Source organism: Antennarius striatus, chromosome 18 (assembly GCF_040054535.1).
Source record: "Antennarius striatus isolate MH-2024 chromosome 18, ASM4005453v1, whole genome shotgun sequence".
NCBI lineage: Eukaryota > Metazoa > Chordata > Actinopteri > Lophiiformes > Antennariidae > Antennarius > Antennarius striatus.
Window position 1 is genome coordinate 7,325,670 of NC_090793.1, and position 20,288 is coordinate 7,345,957.

Here is a 20,288-nt window from a genome sequence, read left to right on the forward strand (position 1 = left end):
AGAGATGAGCACCTGTTTTTAGGAGGGGGTTTTAACTGCACAGAAGACACTGCTTTAGACAGGAATCACCTAGAACAGTGATACCAACAGGTACTAACAGGGTTCGGTACCTTGTTGGAGGTACCGAACCCTGCCGGTTTCATATGCTCATTCACTGAACCCTTCTTTAGTAAAAATACATAAATAAAAATTCAAATTTAAGACATAAGTATATGTTTTACTGTTGTATTTAATTAATTGTGCATTAATATCACATTTTTCAAAGAACAAAACCAAGACAGTGCATGAACTCACATGAAATGACCTGCCTGCAAATCAGTGTGACTTCTGCTGTTGTTATTGAGAGACCAGTTCAGATATGTGTGGTTTCACCTTGACAAGTGCTACTCTTATGTCATTTTCACAGCAAAGTCTGTTTCTGTTGTTGTCCATGTAGCTTAAGAAAGTGTTCCTTTATTTTTGCCAGTGCGAGACTAGAGTTGCTCAACTTGACACTGCAAATCATGCAGAAAGCTGACTCCCATCACGTTCCGTTATACAGTACATGTAAATTCACGTTGCACATATTCGTCCGACCACTTTCTGTTTTTGCTCAACATAGTTACTATGAATTAAAATATTAAGAAGGCAATCAGATGACAGACCATCATGACAATAGAGGTAAGATCTTAAGCCCGAGTCCAAGCCCGACCTAGCTCGAAATTCAGCCGACTCACCGAACCCCAAGGGTTCAATCAAACCCAGTACCACTGACCTAGAACCTCATGCTGAACCGGCTAAGACACTAAGGGATTTTATAAGAACAAATGATCTGACTGATGCATGGAGGATTTTAAACAGCTCAAGATTGTAGGGAGAAAAGCCTGTTCATGTCACGATTGGACAGATTCTATTATTTTACCCACCATTCTAATATCTTTAAGAACTGTTCCATCTTGCCAGTCGGATTCACAGATCACGCTCTATAAAAGATGATAAAAGATGATTGTGGAGAACTGTTAGATGTCCACAAAAATACTGTGTCAACTTGATCATCTTTTAATTTGACTTTCATGAATAAACATAATTTCAAAAAAAATCTCTCTGTCTCTCTCTCCCTCTCTCTCAGTTAATGGGTTAAGAGTCTTATAGAAAAAACGGCACTTTCCTATCTGTCTCTTTCCGGCCAACATCCCAGCTCTCTCCCTACTTCCCCTTTTTATCTCACTCTGTAAGGATAACCATCGACCCCATCAGCATTGGCCAGACCTTTGTAATGACTTTTTTTTTCCAATGACAGAGGAAAGTGCATAAGCTGTTCCACTGTCTCTCAGTGGTACATTTCACTAGCTTAGGATACATTTTCTGTCTCATTTCTCCGGTCAACTAAAGGTCTATTTATGCTGTCTGTATGTACATGAATGGACATGTTCATCAATGTCTGCACATGTCTATGTGTTTGATAAGTTGAGATCCTTACAACTGCTGGAAGGCAGTGTCAAAGTGCCAAAGATTGGATAGTAATTTTATTTTTTGGTGTGTCTGTACACGTTTGTCATGTCTTGGACAAATTGTAGCTGCACTGACAACCATTTCCATATGGATTGCTCAATTTGGCCCATCTCAACCAGCTTGTCCGCTTTCAGAAAGAGAAAAATTGTATGCCTCTTAAAGATGGAGCATAAATGGGCCTTGATATGACACCAGCAGGTTCCTCATTCATGCATGCTAATTTGCAAGCAGTTTGAATCTACATTAAAGGGTAAGTATGTACATGACAATTTAACAATCACAACAGTCCATTGGTGCTTCACTTTATGCATCACATAGCTTGCCTTTGAGATTAAATAAATAATGCACCATCGTGTTTCACATTGGGACAGATCTGCCATAAATAGTCTAAATACAGTGTCCCAAATTGCATAATGCAGGTTTTGATATTTGACAGCAAGAACTGTGTTTGAACTTTGGAAACAAAGAAAAAGAAAAAAACAATTGATGTCTAACAGAATGTTGGGATACAATTAATGAGCAGAGCAAGCCAGGAGTTTCACATTCCACGATTAGAATAGAGCTATGCCAAGAAAACCGAGAAACATGACATCTCTGAAGTCGAGGTACACAAACACTGAAAAGAATACATTAATAGTGTATCGCAGAAAGAGTGAGTGAAGGCAGGAGAGAATGACTGAATGCTTTTCCAAGTCCAGGAGCGGGATTAGACAAGCCTTTAGGTATTATTTTCTGAAGTAAAATCTATGCAAAGCCCTTTTTCATTCCTGAACTGAACGTGGGATTAGACAGCGGTATAGTGAGTGAAAGACAAACATTCCATTACACGTCTTATGCATTTACCTGTCAGAGCAATGCAGTAAAACAGTTCCCACATGGGCTTCATGCCAACGTTTTGAGTTCTAAAGAAGGAAAGGGCTGTCTATGAAGATTAAAAGTCACTCTGTATCTTTGCTAAAGGAAACAGTGCTACATTTTAGCATAGAAAGGCTATTTTGGTCATGTGTAATCTAATTTTTTGTTTCAAGCAAAGTAAATCCATCTGGTGTGCTGCGTTGTACTTGACCTTTTACCACCAACCTGATGATACCACTAAAGGTTTTAATTCCACAAACCCAGGGTTTCCTCTGACCCGCTTTCACAGCTACTCGTACCGTTTCATTTCCTGGTTTTGTCTGACGGAGAGTTTTGCCGACGTAAGGTTTTGTAAGTGAAATTTAGAGGTATTTTATACAAAACGAGGTATGTCCGTTTGACGAGGATCCCATTGATGGGGTTTCAGCAATAGTTCACAGAGAATGAAATATTTTTGTACCGTGTTCAGATGTTCAGTTATCTTTATGATTGATACCACTTAATGTCCCGATCCATCACACACACACACACACACACACACACACACACACACACACACACAAACAATCCACGACCTTGATCCATCCTCACATCTACAGCAGCACTGCATGTCGCACTCCGTTCAGTTTGTATTACATCTCACAAAGCGGTGATGTATTGTAATTGTCAGTGTTTGTGTGTTTGTCCGTCGGCCCATCCGTCCGTTCATCCACCAACTATCTTCACAACCATTTCAGATAGAAAGGTGGAACAAAAAGCACGTTACTTGGGCGGCAAAGGAGATGAAAATGAGATGATGACCTTGAGAAAACTAGGTCAAGGTCAAATGTCAACTTTTGTAAATTTTTTGCACATATCTCAGGAACCGGATAAGATAGAAAGACAAAGTAAAAGGTGTTAATTTCAGGGAGGCCAGGAGATGAAAAACTAGGTTAAGGTCAAATTCTCACTTTTCTACCTTTTTAGGTACACATCTCTGAAACCTCATGAGGTACAATCACAAAACAAAAAGCAACATTTTCAGGAAGCTAGAGGCGCAAAAATGTGATGATGACCTTAAACTAGGTCAATGCAGGTCAGGGTAAAATTTTGAATTCAGGGGTGTTGCGGGATGTTGTCTTTTATATGCAAACGGTAGTTTTCTATACAGATGCTCAGTGCACCTCACAATGAAAGTTTTACCCCAGTTTATATATTTCCCTGGAGATAAACCCGTCAGACTCATCAAGGAGGAGTTCCACAGGGTTGCAGGTGAATGATGTAGAAATCTGATAAATCAATTTGAAATTATATATTCCTAATGGCATTATGCTGCAACCTCAGAATTTGATTCTTATTCTTATTCTTTTCCTTTCGGCTTTTCCCTTCAGGGGTCGCCACAGCGAATCAATTGCCTCCATCTAACCCTGTCTTCTGCATCCTCCTCTCTCACACCAACTACCTTCATGTCCTCTTACACTACAACCTCAGAATTTGATTAGTAACTTTAATTTCTTTTAGGATTTCACAATCTAATCGGGGCATAGATGGTACCCACATTCCATTTCAGGTACATGTAGATTTAGCAGCACATTCCTCCCACGCCATCTCCCTCTGGTTTGCAGCTGCAACGTTGTTGCTCTTTCTTCAGAAAATGTCCTCAAAGTCTTCATATGCATGAATTAAAATCTGTACTCCAACTGCAGCGAAGCATTGAGGTGCGGGTCTCGTCTGTCGTCATGGTGAATCGTCAAATTGAGGCTCTATTTTTTGATGGTTTTTTTTAGCCTGTTAAACTGCAGGTCAACTTACTCTGGGTTGACAAAACTAACCCTGAAAAGCATTTTGTGAAACCGAAATCCCTGGTTTTCCAAGTTCAGGGTAAGTCAACTCAGAACCACAGGTTTATCTCAGGGTTTGTTAATCCTGCATTTTTGAAACGACCCCATTAACTTCTTGGCCTGGGGTCTGAAGCGAACTACTGCGAATGCAGCTCTGATTGCTCTTTCTGTCTGAGAAGAGGAGAAGTCCGTACAAGGCAAAGAGAAAAATAAAGACCCAAGACCCAAGGGTTTTTGGGAGCTCCTTAGCTTTATTCTTTTGATGTCGCCGTTGCACTTTTTGGTTGATGTTTTATTTGTCTTCTTGCTACCTGCAAGTCTGTCTGGTAAACATCTTCTCCTCCGCCTCACTGCCCATTTAGCTTTGTGACTTCCATGTTCTGTTTGTTTGTCTCTCATTCTCTCAGCTCAGCTGTCTATCCGTTGTCAAGACGCTTTTCTGACTAACCGTCACGAAGAGATGCCTGAGGTGTTAGCCTGTCCTGACCTGACTTCAAAATAGACAGCTTGGCATGCTCACCATGCACACACAACTTAGCCAAAACAGGGCTTTCCTTGTACAGCTTTATGTCTCCCATGTCAGGCCCTTATTCAGATCAGGGTTTTAATATGACTCACTCCTAATGACACTTAGGCCTTCATCATAATGCATCTGATTGTCAGTTAACTGGAACACACACGGTGGAATACAGAGCGCCGTCTTTTGATTCACTGATTAAAGTGCTGCTGTTGGGGCTTTGTTGATCAGTCAGACCTCAGCTGGATTTTGTAATTTCTTTAAAATGCTCCGGGGCAGTGATTGTGCAGCAACCCCCTGCTGCACAACCGACGAGTTCTGATGTTTCATTCCAAACCACAAAGGACGGACGAAAAAAGTAGATGATACTCTGGTCACAGTTCGGTGTTGGTGCTCTGTTGCTCTGCTATGCTGGGGTGTGGCAGTGGGTGAGGCCGAGCTCGTGGTTGGAGCCACACCTGTGGTTCCTCTGAACACCTGGACTTGATAGGGTTGATTAGCCTGAGGCTCTTTAATCCTGGTTTTCTTTTGGTTCTGTACCAGATTGTATTGTACTCACATCCTTGTGTCTAGTTTATTGGTATTCTTGAGTTTTGTTGTGTTTCCTTGATTTTTTAATTTGCCTGATAAAACAATGAACAAAAACTTCTCCACCACTGTTATTCGTTTGGGTCCTAATCAGGTCCTTGACAGTACAATCTGGCCAAAACTGGACCCAGCAGGCCCTGTTTTCTTCAGGCGTTGGTTGTTCAGATCTTGCGTAATGCAAGATCCAGATTGGACGTTCAACTGGTTGCGGCGGTGGAATCCTACCATGGCGACTTCCAAGCCTGTTCCAGTGCCAGTCCCCGAGCCTGTTCCATTGCTGATTTTCACGCCTGTTTGAGCACTGGCTTCCAAACCTGTTCCTGGGTCCAAGGCCCCGTCCACACGATGACGGTTTTGTTAAAAAACACAACTTTTTAAAAACGCATCGAAAACGATTTGCGGCCACACGACAGCGTTTTCAAAAAAATCTCCGTCCACACGTAAACGCAGCAGTGCGTTTTCGAAGACGGCTATAAGCATTCCAAACAATGTGGTGGCAGTATTGAGTCAAATTTTATCCAATACGAATCCTCTGTATTTTGTTGTCATAACACACGGGCCCATAAATATGACATCACAGAGGTTTTCATCAAATTAAGGACATTAAATAATACAGTGAAAAGTTGATTGTTTAGCTCCTGCTCTAAAATAAACAGGCTGGCATTCGATGATCTGGGCAAGTGTGGATTTGTTCTTTGAGATCCCAGATTCCACAGGTAGATTCCCAACCAAAGGCAAAGGAAGGGAGTGTGAAGAGGAGAGGTATAGGACAGAGTTTTGATGGCAGAGGGTTGATGTGATCTACAGTATCGTCAACCAATGTTTAATGATCATCCAACTGTTTTGACTGAGGACTAAAGGAATTATTTGACAACCTTTATATCTGATTTGGAGGGAGCGTAGGGGTGGGTGGGATGCTCTTTGCTCAAAGGCTGGTGACCTTTTGTCTTTTTTTTACCCTTTCTGTTGGTCTTTCTTCAGTGAGAGCAGTAAGAGAAGAGCCACATTAAATAGACATACATTCAGACTTCCCATCATGTGAGCCATTGCTGCTCCATTAAGAATGAATTTCTCAATTTTACTGTCAAAATAATTATATTGAGAGAATAGACACACTTTCAATATGGCTGGAGGCATCGATCTGAACTATAGGTCATATTTTTCTTCATATCAGTATTTTTATCTATTGTTATTATTATAATTATTATTATTACAAGGGTTCATGAAAAAGTAATTGCTGCTCTAATAGTAAATCTTTCTTACACTTTTTATTGGACACACATCTTGACTATTGGCACAGCAGTGTTCTCTGATGTTTACGGTGAAACTTCCAAGAACACAGAGTGAGAGACAGAGGAGAGTGAGAACAAAGAGGTGAGCTTCAGAGGGTAAAAGATCTTGGCACGTAACAGCTGCGTCTGCAACTCCCCTTCAAATACGCTGTTGACAGGACGAGTCGATGACTCATGTATTGTCCCACAATCAAAGATTAGAAAGAACAGTTTATGCCAAAAAGTCATGTTTGAGCGTGGTTCTCTGACTTCCTCTCTCTAGTTTCTCTAACTTCCTCCTATAATCCAAAACGAAATGTGATACACTGCCTGGCCAAAAAAAAAAGTCGCCATCAAAGAATGTCACACCCTCTCCTATTTTGTTGGACTGCATTTAGCTTGATTACAGCATGCATCAACAGTGATATTATTTTGATGAGTTAATGCAATATCACAAGAGTTATTTCCATCCAGTGATGCAATATTTTTTCATATTTTTCATCAAGATCTTGCATTTATGATGATGGGATCTGACCTCTATGTAAAGCCATCTCCAGCACTCATTGAGATCCTTCTTTCAAAGAATCTCAATGAGGTTAAGGTCTGGACTCTGTGAGGCCAATCCATGGATGCCCATTCAGCAACAGTGTGTGTTCAAAGAATGGGGTCAGCTGATTACCTGAATATATTGAATGACCAGGTTATTCCATCAATGGATTATTTCCTCTCCGAAGGTGCAGGCATATTCCAAGATGACAATGTCAGGATTCATTGGGCTAAAACTTGGTTCAGGGAGCATGAAACATCATTTTCATACAAGCTGCAATCAAGCTAAATGCAGTCCAACAAAATATGAGAGGATATGACTTTCTTTGATGACGACTATTTTTTTTTGGCCAGGCATTTGTGAAATGGCGACTTTAGATGTGAATGTGTCTCCTTCTGTGTGGACCTGTGATTAACAAGCGATTGTCCACTTTTTATTTTGCCTGTTGCCCAAAATCAGCTGGGATGCCTCCAGTACCATGACATAAGATAAACAAATACAGAAAACAAATGGATGAATTGCTACTTATCTAACATATCTAACTAACAGTTATTCAGCTTCATGAAGGTATACTCCCTGTGCTGTTACTGGTCCCTGTATTTTTTGTTGTTGTTGTTGTTGTTGACCATCGTCTACTTCGATCACATTTCAGTGAGAACCATTTCTTTAACTAACAGCTTCAAAACTCTGCAGCTCAACCACAAGAAATTCTAAATGGACTAAAGCATTTCAAATAAAAATGAAAGCTTTTCTATTATGTTTCAGTATATATAATCAACAGTTTTGTTGTTTTAAACTTGCACTAGATAATGTTTTAGCCACAGCAGACACTGGCTGGGAACACTCTGTTTTAAAGTTACCAACAATTATTTGGAATTTGTATTCTATGAAAACAAATCATAGAATCATTTGAGCCGTACTTCCAATATTCATTGAATTCAATCCTGTTGTTTTGTCTCCTTGTACTCCACTGACATCAGCTAGATGCCGGTCAACCATTTGGTACTTGCTACGAATCCACTGCAGCTAAAATTTTCTCTCGAGAATTTCGTTAGCACAGCTCTCCATCTCCTTTATGTGCTCACCCTCCTCTTTGACCCCATCATGTCTCTCACTCAGCTGCATCACCCAACAGTGTCTGTGTCCGGGTCTCTGACTCAGTCCTGGCTGAATGTGTACCAGCTTTTGTTGCTTTGACAGGCCCTGACAACAGCAGGTCAGCTTTTATCTGTCTGCCTCTTCACCGCTGAGCGGTGTAGAGCGCAGGGGAACTGCCTGCTTTGTTTGTTCTTTCTCCATCAGGAGACAGTCCAACGACAAAGGGAAGCTAGCAAGAGTCACACTGTGAGATTGCACTCACACACAAACCTAGATTTCAGCACACACTATAACATGTCAACTGTAAAGTTGCTACACCAAAAGATGTATTTCTCACATATTTATCCTTTATAAAAATGTAAATTTGATTTGTGGGACAAGAAGGAATTAAATAAAGTAAATGAAGCATTTTGTGTTCAGAATTCGATGTTTCGATGCCAATGTTGGGAAAATGCAAAGTGGAGAAATTAATTAATTTCTAAATTCCATCTCAATTCCGCAACCCCAAACAGATTTGGCCTAAAAATACAAGTTTGTGCCAGAAAGTAATATTGTTGGTCAATGCCAGAGATTGTGCATCAGCTGTGTCTTGATTGGAAAAGTTAACTTGAACCTTGAGAGATACAACAACTCTTCTTTGTTGGTGCAATGCTTTAACTTAAAAGCACATAACACACTGGAAGAGGAATGACGTCCAATCTTTGGAAAATGGGAACACCTAAAGAAAACAGAAACAAGAGCATCACCGACTGCTCAGTCACATGGGAGACATTGTCTTACATCTGGATCTTGTGATGGGATGAGTCTGATGTGTCATCTGTTGACGTTTGCTGTTAAAGTCATTTGCTTTATCAACTTAGCCACCCACATTCCTCTACACAAAGAAGGGTCAGATCTGCACTGCCTGCAGTGCCTCCCTTTATTCTGAGATAGACCCATGATGCAGCATGTCTTAGATGTAGTTCAGAGCCAGATCAACAAATCAACTTTCTTTAGATGAACTTTTTGCTGACTTTTTCCAACCCCCATCTTCGATACTTTGACACAAACACACTGAAAATCAGCCTGTGAGTCAAAACACAGACAAGCTCATGTTATGGCACGTTATAAGGTGTAGCTAGGACAGCATGTCTTTACTATTTGTAAGGCATATTGTTAGACATGTTATTCTAGTAGAGTCTGACTAAATTACAGTCTCCTGGATTCCTGATCCGTCTGATTCAATCTACGTTAACACAAAAAAGGGGAAAAATGTGCTTATAGACAAAGAGCAACTGTGTCACTTTAGGAGGATGCACATGGGTGGTCACCTGGCATGCTGCTCAGGAAGCGATAACACAACATCAGCGGTTTGACTGTACCTTCTATACCACCACCGCTATATCCGCCACAGTGGGTCATGGGGAGCCGGAGCCTATCTCGGCGGCATAGGGCGTGAGGCGGGGGACACTCCGGGCATGACACCAGTGCACTGCGGAGCCACACACAAAGACAGACAACCATGCACACACACACTCATTCCTACGGGCAATTTGGAACGGCCAATCAACCTGAAGCGCATGCTTTTGGAGGTGGGAGGAAGCCGGAGAACCCGGAGAGAACCCACACAGACACGGGGAGAGCATGCAAACTCCGCACAGAGCGGGACTCGAACCCGGGTCCGCCGTGTTGTGAGGCGGCAGCGCTAACCACTGCGCCACCGTGCGTATGTGTGTGTATATTTCAAAGAGAGAAAAGAGAGCCAGATAGAGATGAGTAGGTTTTTGGGGTTTTGTTTGTGTGTTTTACTTGTCTATGAATTGTACACTGTGCTCGTCTCATCCCAGGCAGATGAGCGAGTTCTGAAGCAACAAATTGATAAAACCTGTTGTCAAACTCCTATATCTGTTATAAATCACAATCACATCAGAGACCTGGAACAGGATCAGGACCAAGTAGATTGAATACGATCCTGTGCAAGTGTCAAACACATGCATTTTCACACCCTTTTTTTTTTTTCCAGTTGAACACCAATTTTAGCCAATCACTCTCGTTCGCCTGCTCAAATCTTCTTGCTTTTGCGTGTAATGTTTGAAATTGCTATCCGTAATCCATTTTAGCTGTAAATAATGACACAATCACTGTTGCTGATGTTCCAGCATCTGGTTCACATCTGTTGCTCACGGACATGAAATAAACTATTGGAGGAACAGGGACATGATCCAATGATTATATTCACTCACATGGAAGGTGTTTTATTTTGAAAGGCATGTGGTTAGGGCTTACTTTTCAGTTCACGTTTAGAAATGTAAGCACTGTATTTTCTCTAACACCTAGACAAAAACATACAACATTGGTTTATAAAGTAATAATGCAGGTTTTCATTAACCTTCATTTATACTGTGGTTGTCATCTCAACCTGCCCTGTCCATTGCTATGCTTCATTTCCCTGATCCACTCCGCTTTTCTCTTGCCGACCACTGTTAACGCTAATCACCGTCAAAGCTATTTAACTCGAAGCAAGTAATCTACTCCCTGCAGCCAGCTTCATCCAATTATCACATTATTTCTCCCTCCTGCAGTCAAAATGAATAGCTTGTTCAACTTCTCCCAGCCTATTAAACTGGATTTCATTCAGAATAAGAAGTTAGAATGCTCTTATTTACTGCAAAAAGCAGGATTTAGGTGTGTAGTTCCATTGATCAGAATATATTGTAAATGATTGGCTCCCAGATCTGCAACAAAACCAGTGCTAGCTCGAAGAGGAGTGTGGAGATCAGCCGGCCTCAGTGGTAATGTGTTATTAATGTGCTGTGGCCGCCACCTTGTCTGGCTCGAGGACGCTATTTATGTGACTTTCTACTCTCACATTACCAGACTGGTGAGCATCTAGGGTCCAGGTTAAAAACTAAGTCACCCAAAGGTTGGTCTGCATATTCTAAAGCAAGCTGTACCAGGAGACAAACAGACAAAAGAGCTAACTGGTATGGAGGGTGGTAGCAGTGAGACAAAGAGCATAATGTCGTCCACATTAAACATTGGTCTGGTCGGTATGTGAAAATGTCAGTGTGTGGTGCAGTTGGTGGATCAGTCATGCAAGCTCTGTTCCCAAATAGCCTTTCTAAAAACACACACGCACACACACATTAACACACACTCTCACTGATGGCTGGATTAGGCTGTTAATCTCCCCCCTCATCCCACAGCATGTGCACTCACACATGCCATCAGGCAGTCGCGCACACCCGCATACTGTGAATTGCAGTTACAGACACTGCGAGGGAGTGTGCGAAAGCATGTCAACGCGGTCGCGATCACGTCATTGTGTCAAATACGCTTCAGAATAGACGTACAGAGATTTAGCAGCTGTTTGCATGTGAGGGATCCTGAATTCCTTTATTGTGCGTTTGAAACCACCATTGAATGAAAACATAAAACCAAAACTCTGTTTTACGACATCCCCCATTGTTCGTTTCCTTTGATCATTTGAGTAGTTGTCATGGATTGTGATTTTTTAGGGGTTTTATTTTTTTGCAAGGGTGTATATTTGCCAAAGTAAGAGCTGATTAGAGTTGAAGCAGATTTGTGCGTACATAAATTTGGGCCAGTTTTACACTTTCTGCAATTTTGTGAAACAATCATTTCTTCCGCGACCTGCCAGAAGTAGAACAGGCGGTAAATGATGAATGAGTGAATGATGAATAATAATTTCTTTAACATTTTGTCATTATGATCAAACATATTAATAGACCATATACTGTATTTTGTTATACGGTGCCTGGAGACTATATTTTCTGAGTGTCCAGGGTTGAGTAATAAAGTAGTGGTATTTTCAGTGGTATGCGCTCTAAGGTATTGCTAATTTGCAAACATGTGACCTACACTTAAATCTGATCTTTATTTGGTTTGATGGAAATCATTAATCATTCAACAGTGATGTGCAAAAATATATATACTATACAGAGATACATTATACTTTGCTATATAATCTAACCACTATCATAGTAAAGAGCTGATCAGTGTCTGCCAAAGGGTCGTGGTGGAGGAGGCACAAAAACAGCTGACCAAAAGAAACCCCATAGGTTCCCATTTGTATAACAGTCTAGAAGACCATGTTCATACCCATGCAGTCAAACTCCCAGTTGTGTCTATGTCATTGTAGTTCTATTTTTTTTTTTTTTTTCGAAATATGCATAGCATTGAAGATTTTAAAAATAAAAATAAAATATTACAACTACAAATTTCCAGCACGGTAACACGGAGGACAAGGGATGTCAAATAAATGGCACATGAACACAGGCACACCCAAAGTCCTCCACAAACATATAATCAGAGTTTTAATTACCCAGCTTGTGCATGTCATTCAGCAGAGCACCTGCACTGTTGAACATTTTCTGAAATGATGTAAGTTGTGGAGCGTTAAGACTTCACAGTGAAAGAAAATGAGCAGATGTTGTATGACGAATATGTTTATATTATTATTATCTTACTTTAGATCCAAATAGCCGGAGAGAAACAAACTTCTGCATTGTTCTCTAAGACAGAGATCTCAAATCTCGTCTCAAATTTCCTGGAATAGGTGTCTAATTCTCTGATATTTATTAGATAGATAAGTAGATAGATACTTTATTAATCCCGGATGAAATTGTGTAAACATGACAGACAGAGCCCAGTATGTTCTATCTATCCATCTATCCATCCATCCATCCATCCATCCATCCATCCATCCATCCATCCATCCATCCATCCATCCATCCAGGTAGCTGGTGATTTAGCCAATGAGGTATGGGGTCCACATCCATTGCTAGAGAAATGCATAAAATGTCATTCGAAGAAAGAGTATATTAAAGTGTCAAGGCATACAATAAAGGGTTTGTTTTTTATTGTTTGTAAACAAAGTACTCAAAGTTGACCTCTGAACCCCAATTCAACAGTTGCCAAAAGAGAAACAGAGCAGTGGTAGTAAACGGACCTATTGATTGTGTTGATGATTGCTTGACTTCATGTGAATGTCACCAAAGCTAAGCATTGTACCTCAATGTGTGTGTGTGTGTGTGTGTGTGTGTGTGTGTGTGTGTGTGTGTGTGTGTGTGTGTGTGTGTGTGTGTGCGTGCGTCTGTGTGCGGATAGCTTGACCCCACCCTCCACAGAGCAGCTCTTAACACATCCCTGGCAGACAGAAAGCATAAGAATGACACAGAGGCAGCAATGCCACTATATTTTTATAGCCCTGACCTTGTGCAGTTATCGGCTGGGTGGTGCACACCCACTTTCCATGGCTATCCCCCTTACATACCAAACACAGAAAGATGCACCGATAGTAAGTCAAAGCTGAAAATAAATAGTCTGCTTCACAAGTTTAGTGAGTCACAAATGATTATCACCTTTGTATGAGTCCATAACCCGCATCGCTTGATGTGTTTTCTTTCCTCTCATGATTGCGTTTAATGTTTGAGGGGTCTGATAATTGGCAGGTTACCTCTGTGATGATTGGCTCTGCTGATCACGGCTGATTGATGTAGAACACCCACTCCTTCAATTTAAATATATTTGAATATATCATTTTGAGTGGAACCTTGTGTGTGATTTTGTTTAATTTCTAAACACCAACTGAGCAATCATGCAAAATTATGTTATTTATAGGTAATTTTTCATTGTTATCATTGTTATGATCTAGTTTTTCAAGTTTATTCAGATAACAGGAACAAAAGAGAAGGATTGGCAAAGACTGGATTTGGGTTTGCTTAATGCTAGAGTAAATGCATGAGGCCTGGTCTTCTGGTATTTAAAGAAAACACTTTTTTTTCACTTGTTTCGAGGATATGATCTTGTCATTCAATATCTCTCAACAGTTGTATGCTTGCTAACATTATCCTAGAAAGCTAAAATGACTATCATCATTTGGCAGCGCTATCAGCTTCTGCAGGATCTCATTGGCTAAGGTGTTCGCTCTAGGAAATGCTGACAAATTTAATATGTGCTGTACACAGTTATACCCAATATAATGAAAAGTGAAATGCTTTTTGGACTGTCTGACACAGAAGAATGAACTCAGATAGTTAACAAGTAAACAAATGAGTGGAGCAACCACAATGGCTGCTGCTGTCACGGGGTGACTTGTGGTTAAACCACCCCGATTAGCGTGAGTCTGTCTTAACACAGCTCCTCACCGCAATCAACTGGCCTCCTCTGCTGAATGCTATAGTATCCTCTGCTATGACAGTGTTTGTGTGTGTGTGTGTGTGTGTGTGTGTGTGTGTGTGTGTGTGTGTGTGTGTGTGTGTGTGTGTGTGTGTGTGTGTATGTGTGTGTGTGTGTGTGTGTGTGTGTGTGTGTGTGGACATATAATTGTGCGTCAGACAGAGTGAGTTTGCAGGAGAGTCATGTCTGGTTGTTTGATCAAACACACACACACACACACACACACACACACACACACACACACACACACACACACACACACACACACACACACACACACACACACACTGTTTCAGGTGACCTTTTCTGCTGGTGTGGCAGATTAGTGTCCATGACTGTGCATGTATTGGTAAATTTGCATTGTGTGTGTGCGTGTGTGTGAGTGTATTCTTTGCACAGATGCCCTTCAAACCACAGGTACCAAGCAGATTACACTGTTTGTCATCAGGAAAAACATGCTTCTAAGGAATATTAGGTCATGTTGGCCCGTAGTGGTGGTGCACCCAGGGTGCAGCGGCTCTGGACCAGCTGACCCTCCAATTTCATTGTACCATCTGTATAATGACAAATAAAGATCTTTAATCTTGAATCTTAATCTTTAAAGATTGCATGAAGCTGATCCTCGGTAGCACTGTACACCACCCTGCAATTTTCCTTCAGTCTTCCTCTTACAACCCTTTGAACTCCAATGTTGAATTTGTTTTGAAAGCACATTGGTCATGGCCGGTTAGAAACTCAGCTGTGACGAGTGAAAGTGATTCTCAGGGAGGCTGCAGGGCCACCTCCTCCTCTTCTCACTCACCTCCCATGTTCATGTTTGAAGAGGGAAATTATTGGCTGAGATGAAGCAAGAGAAATGTGATTGATACTTTCTTCCTGAAAGAAAGAAAATGCTTTCTTTTCCTGCGCACATTGGCTGTCATCCTCCCCGCCCCCCAATCTACTCGCTCCTCACCAACTGTAAAACAAGGTGATGTGACTCCTTGTAATTGCTAATCCAGTGCACACAGAAATCACTGGATTTTACAACCAAAAGGATGTCAGGGTCGATATTATTGATGGCAGCACTTTGCCTATAGACTGACCCTTGGATGAGGTGTATACTAACGGCATCCTGAGGGACATTAAATCATTACTCCTATACTTCTGTGTATTTGTTGCATTTTTGTATGCTTCTGTGCATGCTGTGCAAAGCCAATTGATATGACGATGACGCAGGCATATTGCAGTGATGAAACAAAGACAGTGCACAGCTCCAAAGACTAAATTGAGAGTTATATTTTCTTTTAACAAATAGAGCAAGCTCAAAGATCTTGGGGTACATCGGAGGTAATTGCTGAGTGGAAAAAGCACAAAAATAATTCATAAAGTCTAATTTAAGAGTACATTTTTTAAAATTCAATTACAGCAGCAGAAAGTCTGTGTGTGCGTGTGTGTTTGCAAATTTTAGTAAATCCATGTAACGGACTGATGAAGACCACACAGGAAGATTCAGCTCATTCCCTCAAGCATAGAAGAGAAGGAAGTGAAACGAATGATTAGTGCGAGGGGAATTACAGGGAGGCAGTCGGCATGCTTGTCACTGCAGGGCCTCTGAGAGAGAAGGTAGACTCAATGAGTTTCAGTCAGATGCCTCTTCCATGCAGGAAGTAATGCAATCAGAATGGAAATGCTGGAACCTGTACACTGTCTCTATATTAATACAAAGTGCCGCCAGTGGCATACTAATATCAAATAATATCAGAGATGGCGGTTGTATTACAAAATAGAAACTTGTCAACAATAAATAGTAGTTTTGTTGTCACCTTGTTTTTACCCTTAAATGAGTGTTACGACCCAGCTCATTAAAAAGAGCTGTAACAAGAAGAATCAGATGTCAAAGGAATAAAAATAACAATGATTGATAAACCATATATTATTTTAAATCCCTTTGCAGAGGAAAAGTTTTCGAAATTAACAAAAGGGCCAGAGGATGCTGCTCAAACAAAGGGATATAATCAAAAGAGGGCTGCTGAATTTGTCTATAAATTACAAGTAAAGTGAACACAAAACCCACAAAGTCTTCTAATTACAGTTATACCAAAAAAAAAGTGGTGAGCAGCATCCCTACTTCTAACGCTAAGACAATCAAATGCCTACCTGTAATTGACAGGTGACTAACTTGAACCACTCTTACATAATGTGGTTACAAATTCGGTCATAGCATCGCGTCCCGCAGGAGCAAATGAGGCAAACTGTCTACGAGAGAACAGTCGCCACGTCTGAACACCTGAAGAGTATTTGAGGGCTCCAGTTCTGATTGAGGATCTGGGATTGGAGCACTCCAAGAGAAGCACACTGCACACCGGAGATGGAACTGGTGGACTGGGAGGAGCCAGGACTGGAGGGCGGTGAAGCTTTGAGAAGAGGGAACCAAGGAAACACACACACGCCCATGCAAACCCATGCAGGCCCATAACACCAATCCCCTTAAAACAAAAGTTATACTCTTATAAAAAAAAAACCTGCACAAATTAATCTGTGTCCTGGACAGATTTAGGAGATTGATACAAGAAGCACCATGACAGAAATAACAAGGTGAGTCATGACAGAAAAACGTACAAGTCATGACAGAAACAATATTTAACAAATCATGACAGACACAATGTACGACGAGTCATGACAGATATGATATGCAAAGGCAGCTTGCTACGTATTTTTGGCTTAGTCAATAATCGACAACTGTCAATATAGGTTAAAAAAAAAAGGATCCAAATCAGCATCTCATTCGGTGGTCTCTGATCGTTCAGGGCAACAACCTGACAGTTCAACATAAAAATTGGTCCAAGAATGTGTTGGCTGATGCCTTGTCCAGACAGTGAGTATGGTTGGTATTTCCCTGAATGCAGAAGTGATCGGAATCAAAATTTTAGGAGTGTTTGTGTAAGTAAAGTGTGATTTTGGATTGCCATTTTGGTTATGTAACCCAGTGGGGTTCCATTTTAAGGGGGAAAGTGTTTGTGAAATGTTTGTGTGGAGCCTTGTGCACAATAACCCCAATAGGGAAGAGAACATATGCTAAACAATAAAAATCCTTTGAGAGGTCATTTTATTGCATCTCACACAACTTGGACTCACTACAGTTGTGACCATCTTTGACAGATGCTGTCATGGGTTGGGTTCGTCCTCTTGTACTCTGTTCAGTGTTTTTCCATTTGTGTGATCAGGGTGTAAGCCCACACACAGGCATTCGTACCTACTAAATTTGTATTGGAGCAGGGTTGTATGCCTGCCTTACATCTTTCTGGATAATCAGTATAGCTGCTTACACAACTGCTAACAAGCTGGGATTGAGGCTATTAAAACAGCTCACATTTATGTTTGTTGTTGTGTTATCCAGAAGCAGCGACTAGTGATTTGAGTTTTGCTGAGTTGTAAAGGAGCTAATGGATCCTCTCAATGCTAATGTTTGTCTTTTTGTCATCTCTTTATCCCCCACACCCCTACTTTCCGCTATACCCCTTTTTTCAACCACCTCACCCATTCTATATCCTTCGCTTTGTCCACACGTCCTTCTGCTAGGGGAGCATCTGCGCGTCTGTCCCCAGGGTTACACCTGCTGCACCAGTGACATGGAGGACAGTCTGGCTGTGCTGAGCCGCAGAGAGATCGAGGGACACCTTAAAGACTCCGGCCGGTCCTTACAGACGTACCTCACTGGCCAGTATAATGCATTCAATGGTGAGTTTTCAAGTATCAGAGAGCGAATGAGATGAAAAAAAAAAGTATTGTACATCAAAGTGACCCAGTCTTGAATGTTTTCATTATAATGGTACATTGATTTTATGTTTAGACCTTTCTGTTTGAATGTAAGGTCTTTGTTTAAGACTTTAGTTCATCATCAGTATTTATTTGATGGCATGATAAACCTTCATTAAAAAATAACGGAGAAAGTTCCCTACTTTTATTGCTCATTTTCTGCAGCAGGCTGCAGCTCTGATTTGGTATAAGCCAACATTTTGTGATACATATATGACGCTGTGGGTCAGGAACCACAAAATCTTGGTATTGTTTCTTGATTATGGTTTTAAAATCCTGTATAAGAGAACAAATTAGACATTTTTCTAAGAACACTTCTGCACCAAGGCAATTATTTGTGTCTAATGACCTGCTCCAGTTAATGTAAGCGTGTCTCTGTGCTGCACTTGTTCCCCTTGGCCAGTCTGTGACAATGGATTTGTCAGGGGCTCGGGTGCTTGCCTAGTTAGCCTGACTTTTTCCACATCAAAGTGATTAGTGACCAAGTGACATTTCATTACTTTTCTTATAAACCCCTGTTTTTCTTTCTGATGGCCCTTGCTTTTCACTCGGACAGAGCAATACCATCAATCTGTCAGGGTCAAATACTCTCGCACAATGACGCACAAGGTCAGCTAAGATGCACAATTCCTTCCAAATCAGCTTGTGTCATTCTTTAGGAAAACACCTCATTTAGCTAAGTGAAGCCAGTAAACAACACAGACTGCAGACACACATTCAAGCAGAACTAAGCCTCAAACTCTAAACCTTCTAATGAAGTACATCCAAAAACTTGAAGATAAACACTCACAGAAACCCACACCACCAACGCTACAACTTGTGTTTTACAATTAATCAATTTGATGCGTGTTTACTTGCAGTATGATGGCCACATACTCATTTTAACATAATTTCATATAGGAAAATTATCTGAAAACTGTACATCTTCCTCTCATCTCCTCTGTTTTCGTTTTTCGATGAGCATGAGTTAGAGTAGTCGTTGTGAAAGTGGCGCATTGATATCATCTCTTCGGATTTTCTAATCTGTTAGGTGCATAATCAGGTAAGTATTTTGTTGTTTATTGAGTGGTTAACTGAGGGATTAGTGGTTTGTTTTCTGGATGAATGGTATCCTCCAAGACACCACAGCCATCTATCCGGAAGAGAATAAGGATAGTCCCACCGAATGGTAACGTCAGCGTGGAGGAGGGTCTGCTGGCTGTAGGTGAGCAGGTAGGACATGATAAAATAGTGTTTCCCTCTAGAATGAACAAGGCAGTAGCTGTGTTCTTAAAAAGTGAGTCTCGTGTCCATCAGCTGTTACAGAGCGGCATATTGAGCTGCGAGTTATTTGTACACGTGCACTGCTGTCAGAACCTTCCACACAAATCACCGTCTCTGGTGTTCTGCCACTTTTATATAATAAGTCAGTCGAGAACTAACTCCGGGGATTCGGAAAATTTGCTAGTGGTTTTGAGATCGTCAGTTTGGGATGTAGGCAATGTTCCCTCTAATTTTTCATGTGTCTTAGGATAAGCTTCCTGAGCGCACCAAAGACCACTGTGAGCAACATCAGATATCCACACTGTGGCCACACACCATTATCACACTTGTTCAAAACCTTGTATCATAGCAAGTTAAATGGCTTATTTAAAAAAAATCAAACTACAGCAGCAATTTTCATTGGTTTACTTCTAATATAAGTGATTTGGCCCACTTGAAATGAAAAAGACAAAAATCTTGTTCTTCATGAGATGTGTAGTATGTTCAATGTAAGGGTCCTGCTTTGGCCTTGTTGAGGTCCAGTTGTGGCCTGGCTAAGGGTCCTTCTGGAAGAAATGACACATACACCTTTCAGATATAACATTTTGTGCACATTATAACATTCACAATTTGCACGACATGTGCTGTTCCCTGTGTGATACAGTTTAAATGCCTGTCACTCTGTAAAATATCTAATTACTCATTTTTTTATTAGTATTTCTACTACCCAAAATTATCTAGTAGTAACCGCAATTAATGATTAATATTCATAAAATAAAATAAAATCTTAATAAATGTCATATGAATATGCACAAATCTGACACAAAACACTAACAACGCAAGGGATATCACAATAAGTTCATAGCTAATTATATTTTATG

General features: G+C 40.8%; 1 protein-coding gene across 1 annotated transcript in view; it reads left to right on the forward strand.

Moving 5' to 3' along the window:
- The window catches only part of gpc1b (glypican 1b), a 69,495-nt gene that overhangs the window by 22,990 nt on the left and 26,217 nt on the right, over positions 1 to 20,288 (forward strand). Inside the window, exon 3 of the mRNA XM_068340184.1 lies at positions 17,929 to 18,087. Coding sequence (XP_068196285.1) covers positions 17,929 to 18,087 — 159 coding nt within the window. The remainder of the gene's footprint in view (positions 1 to 17,928; positions 18,088 to 20,288) is intronic.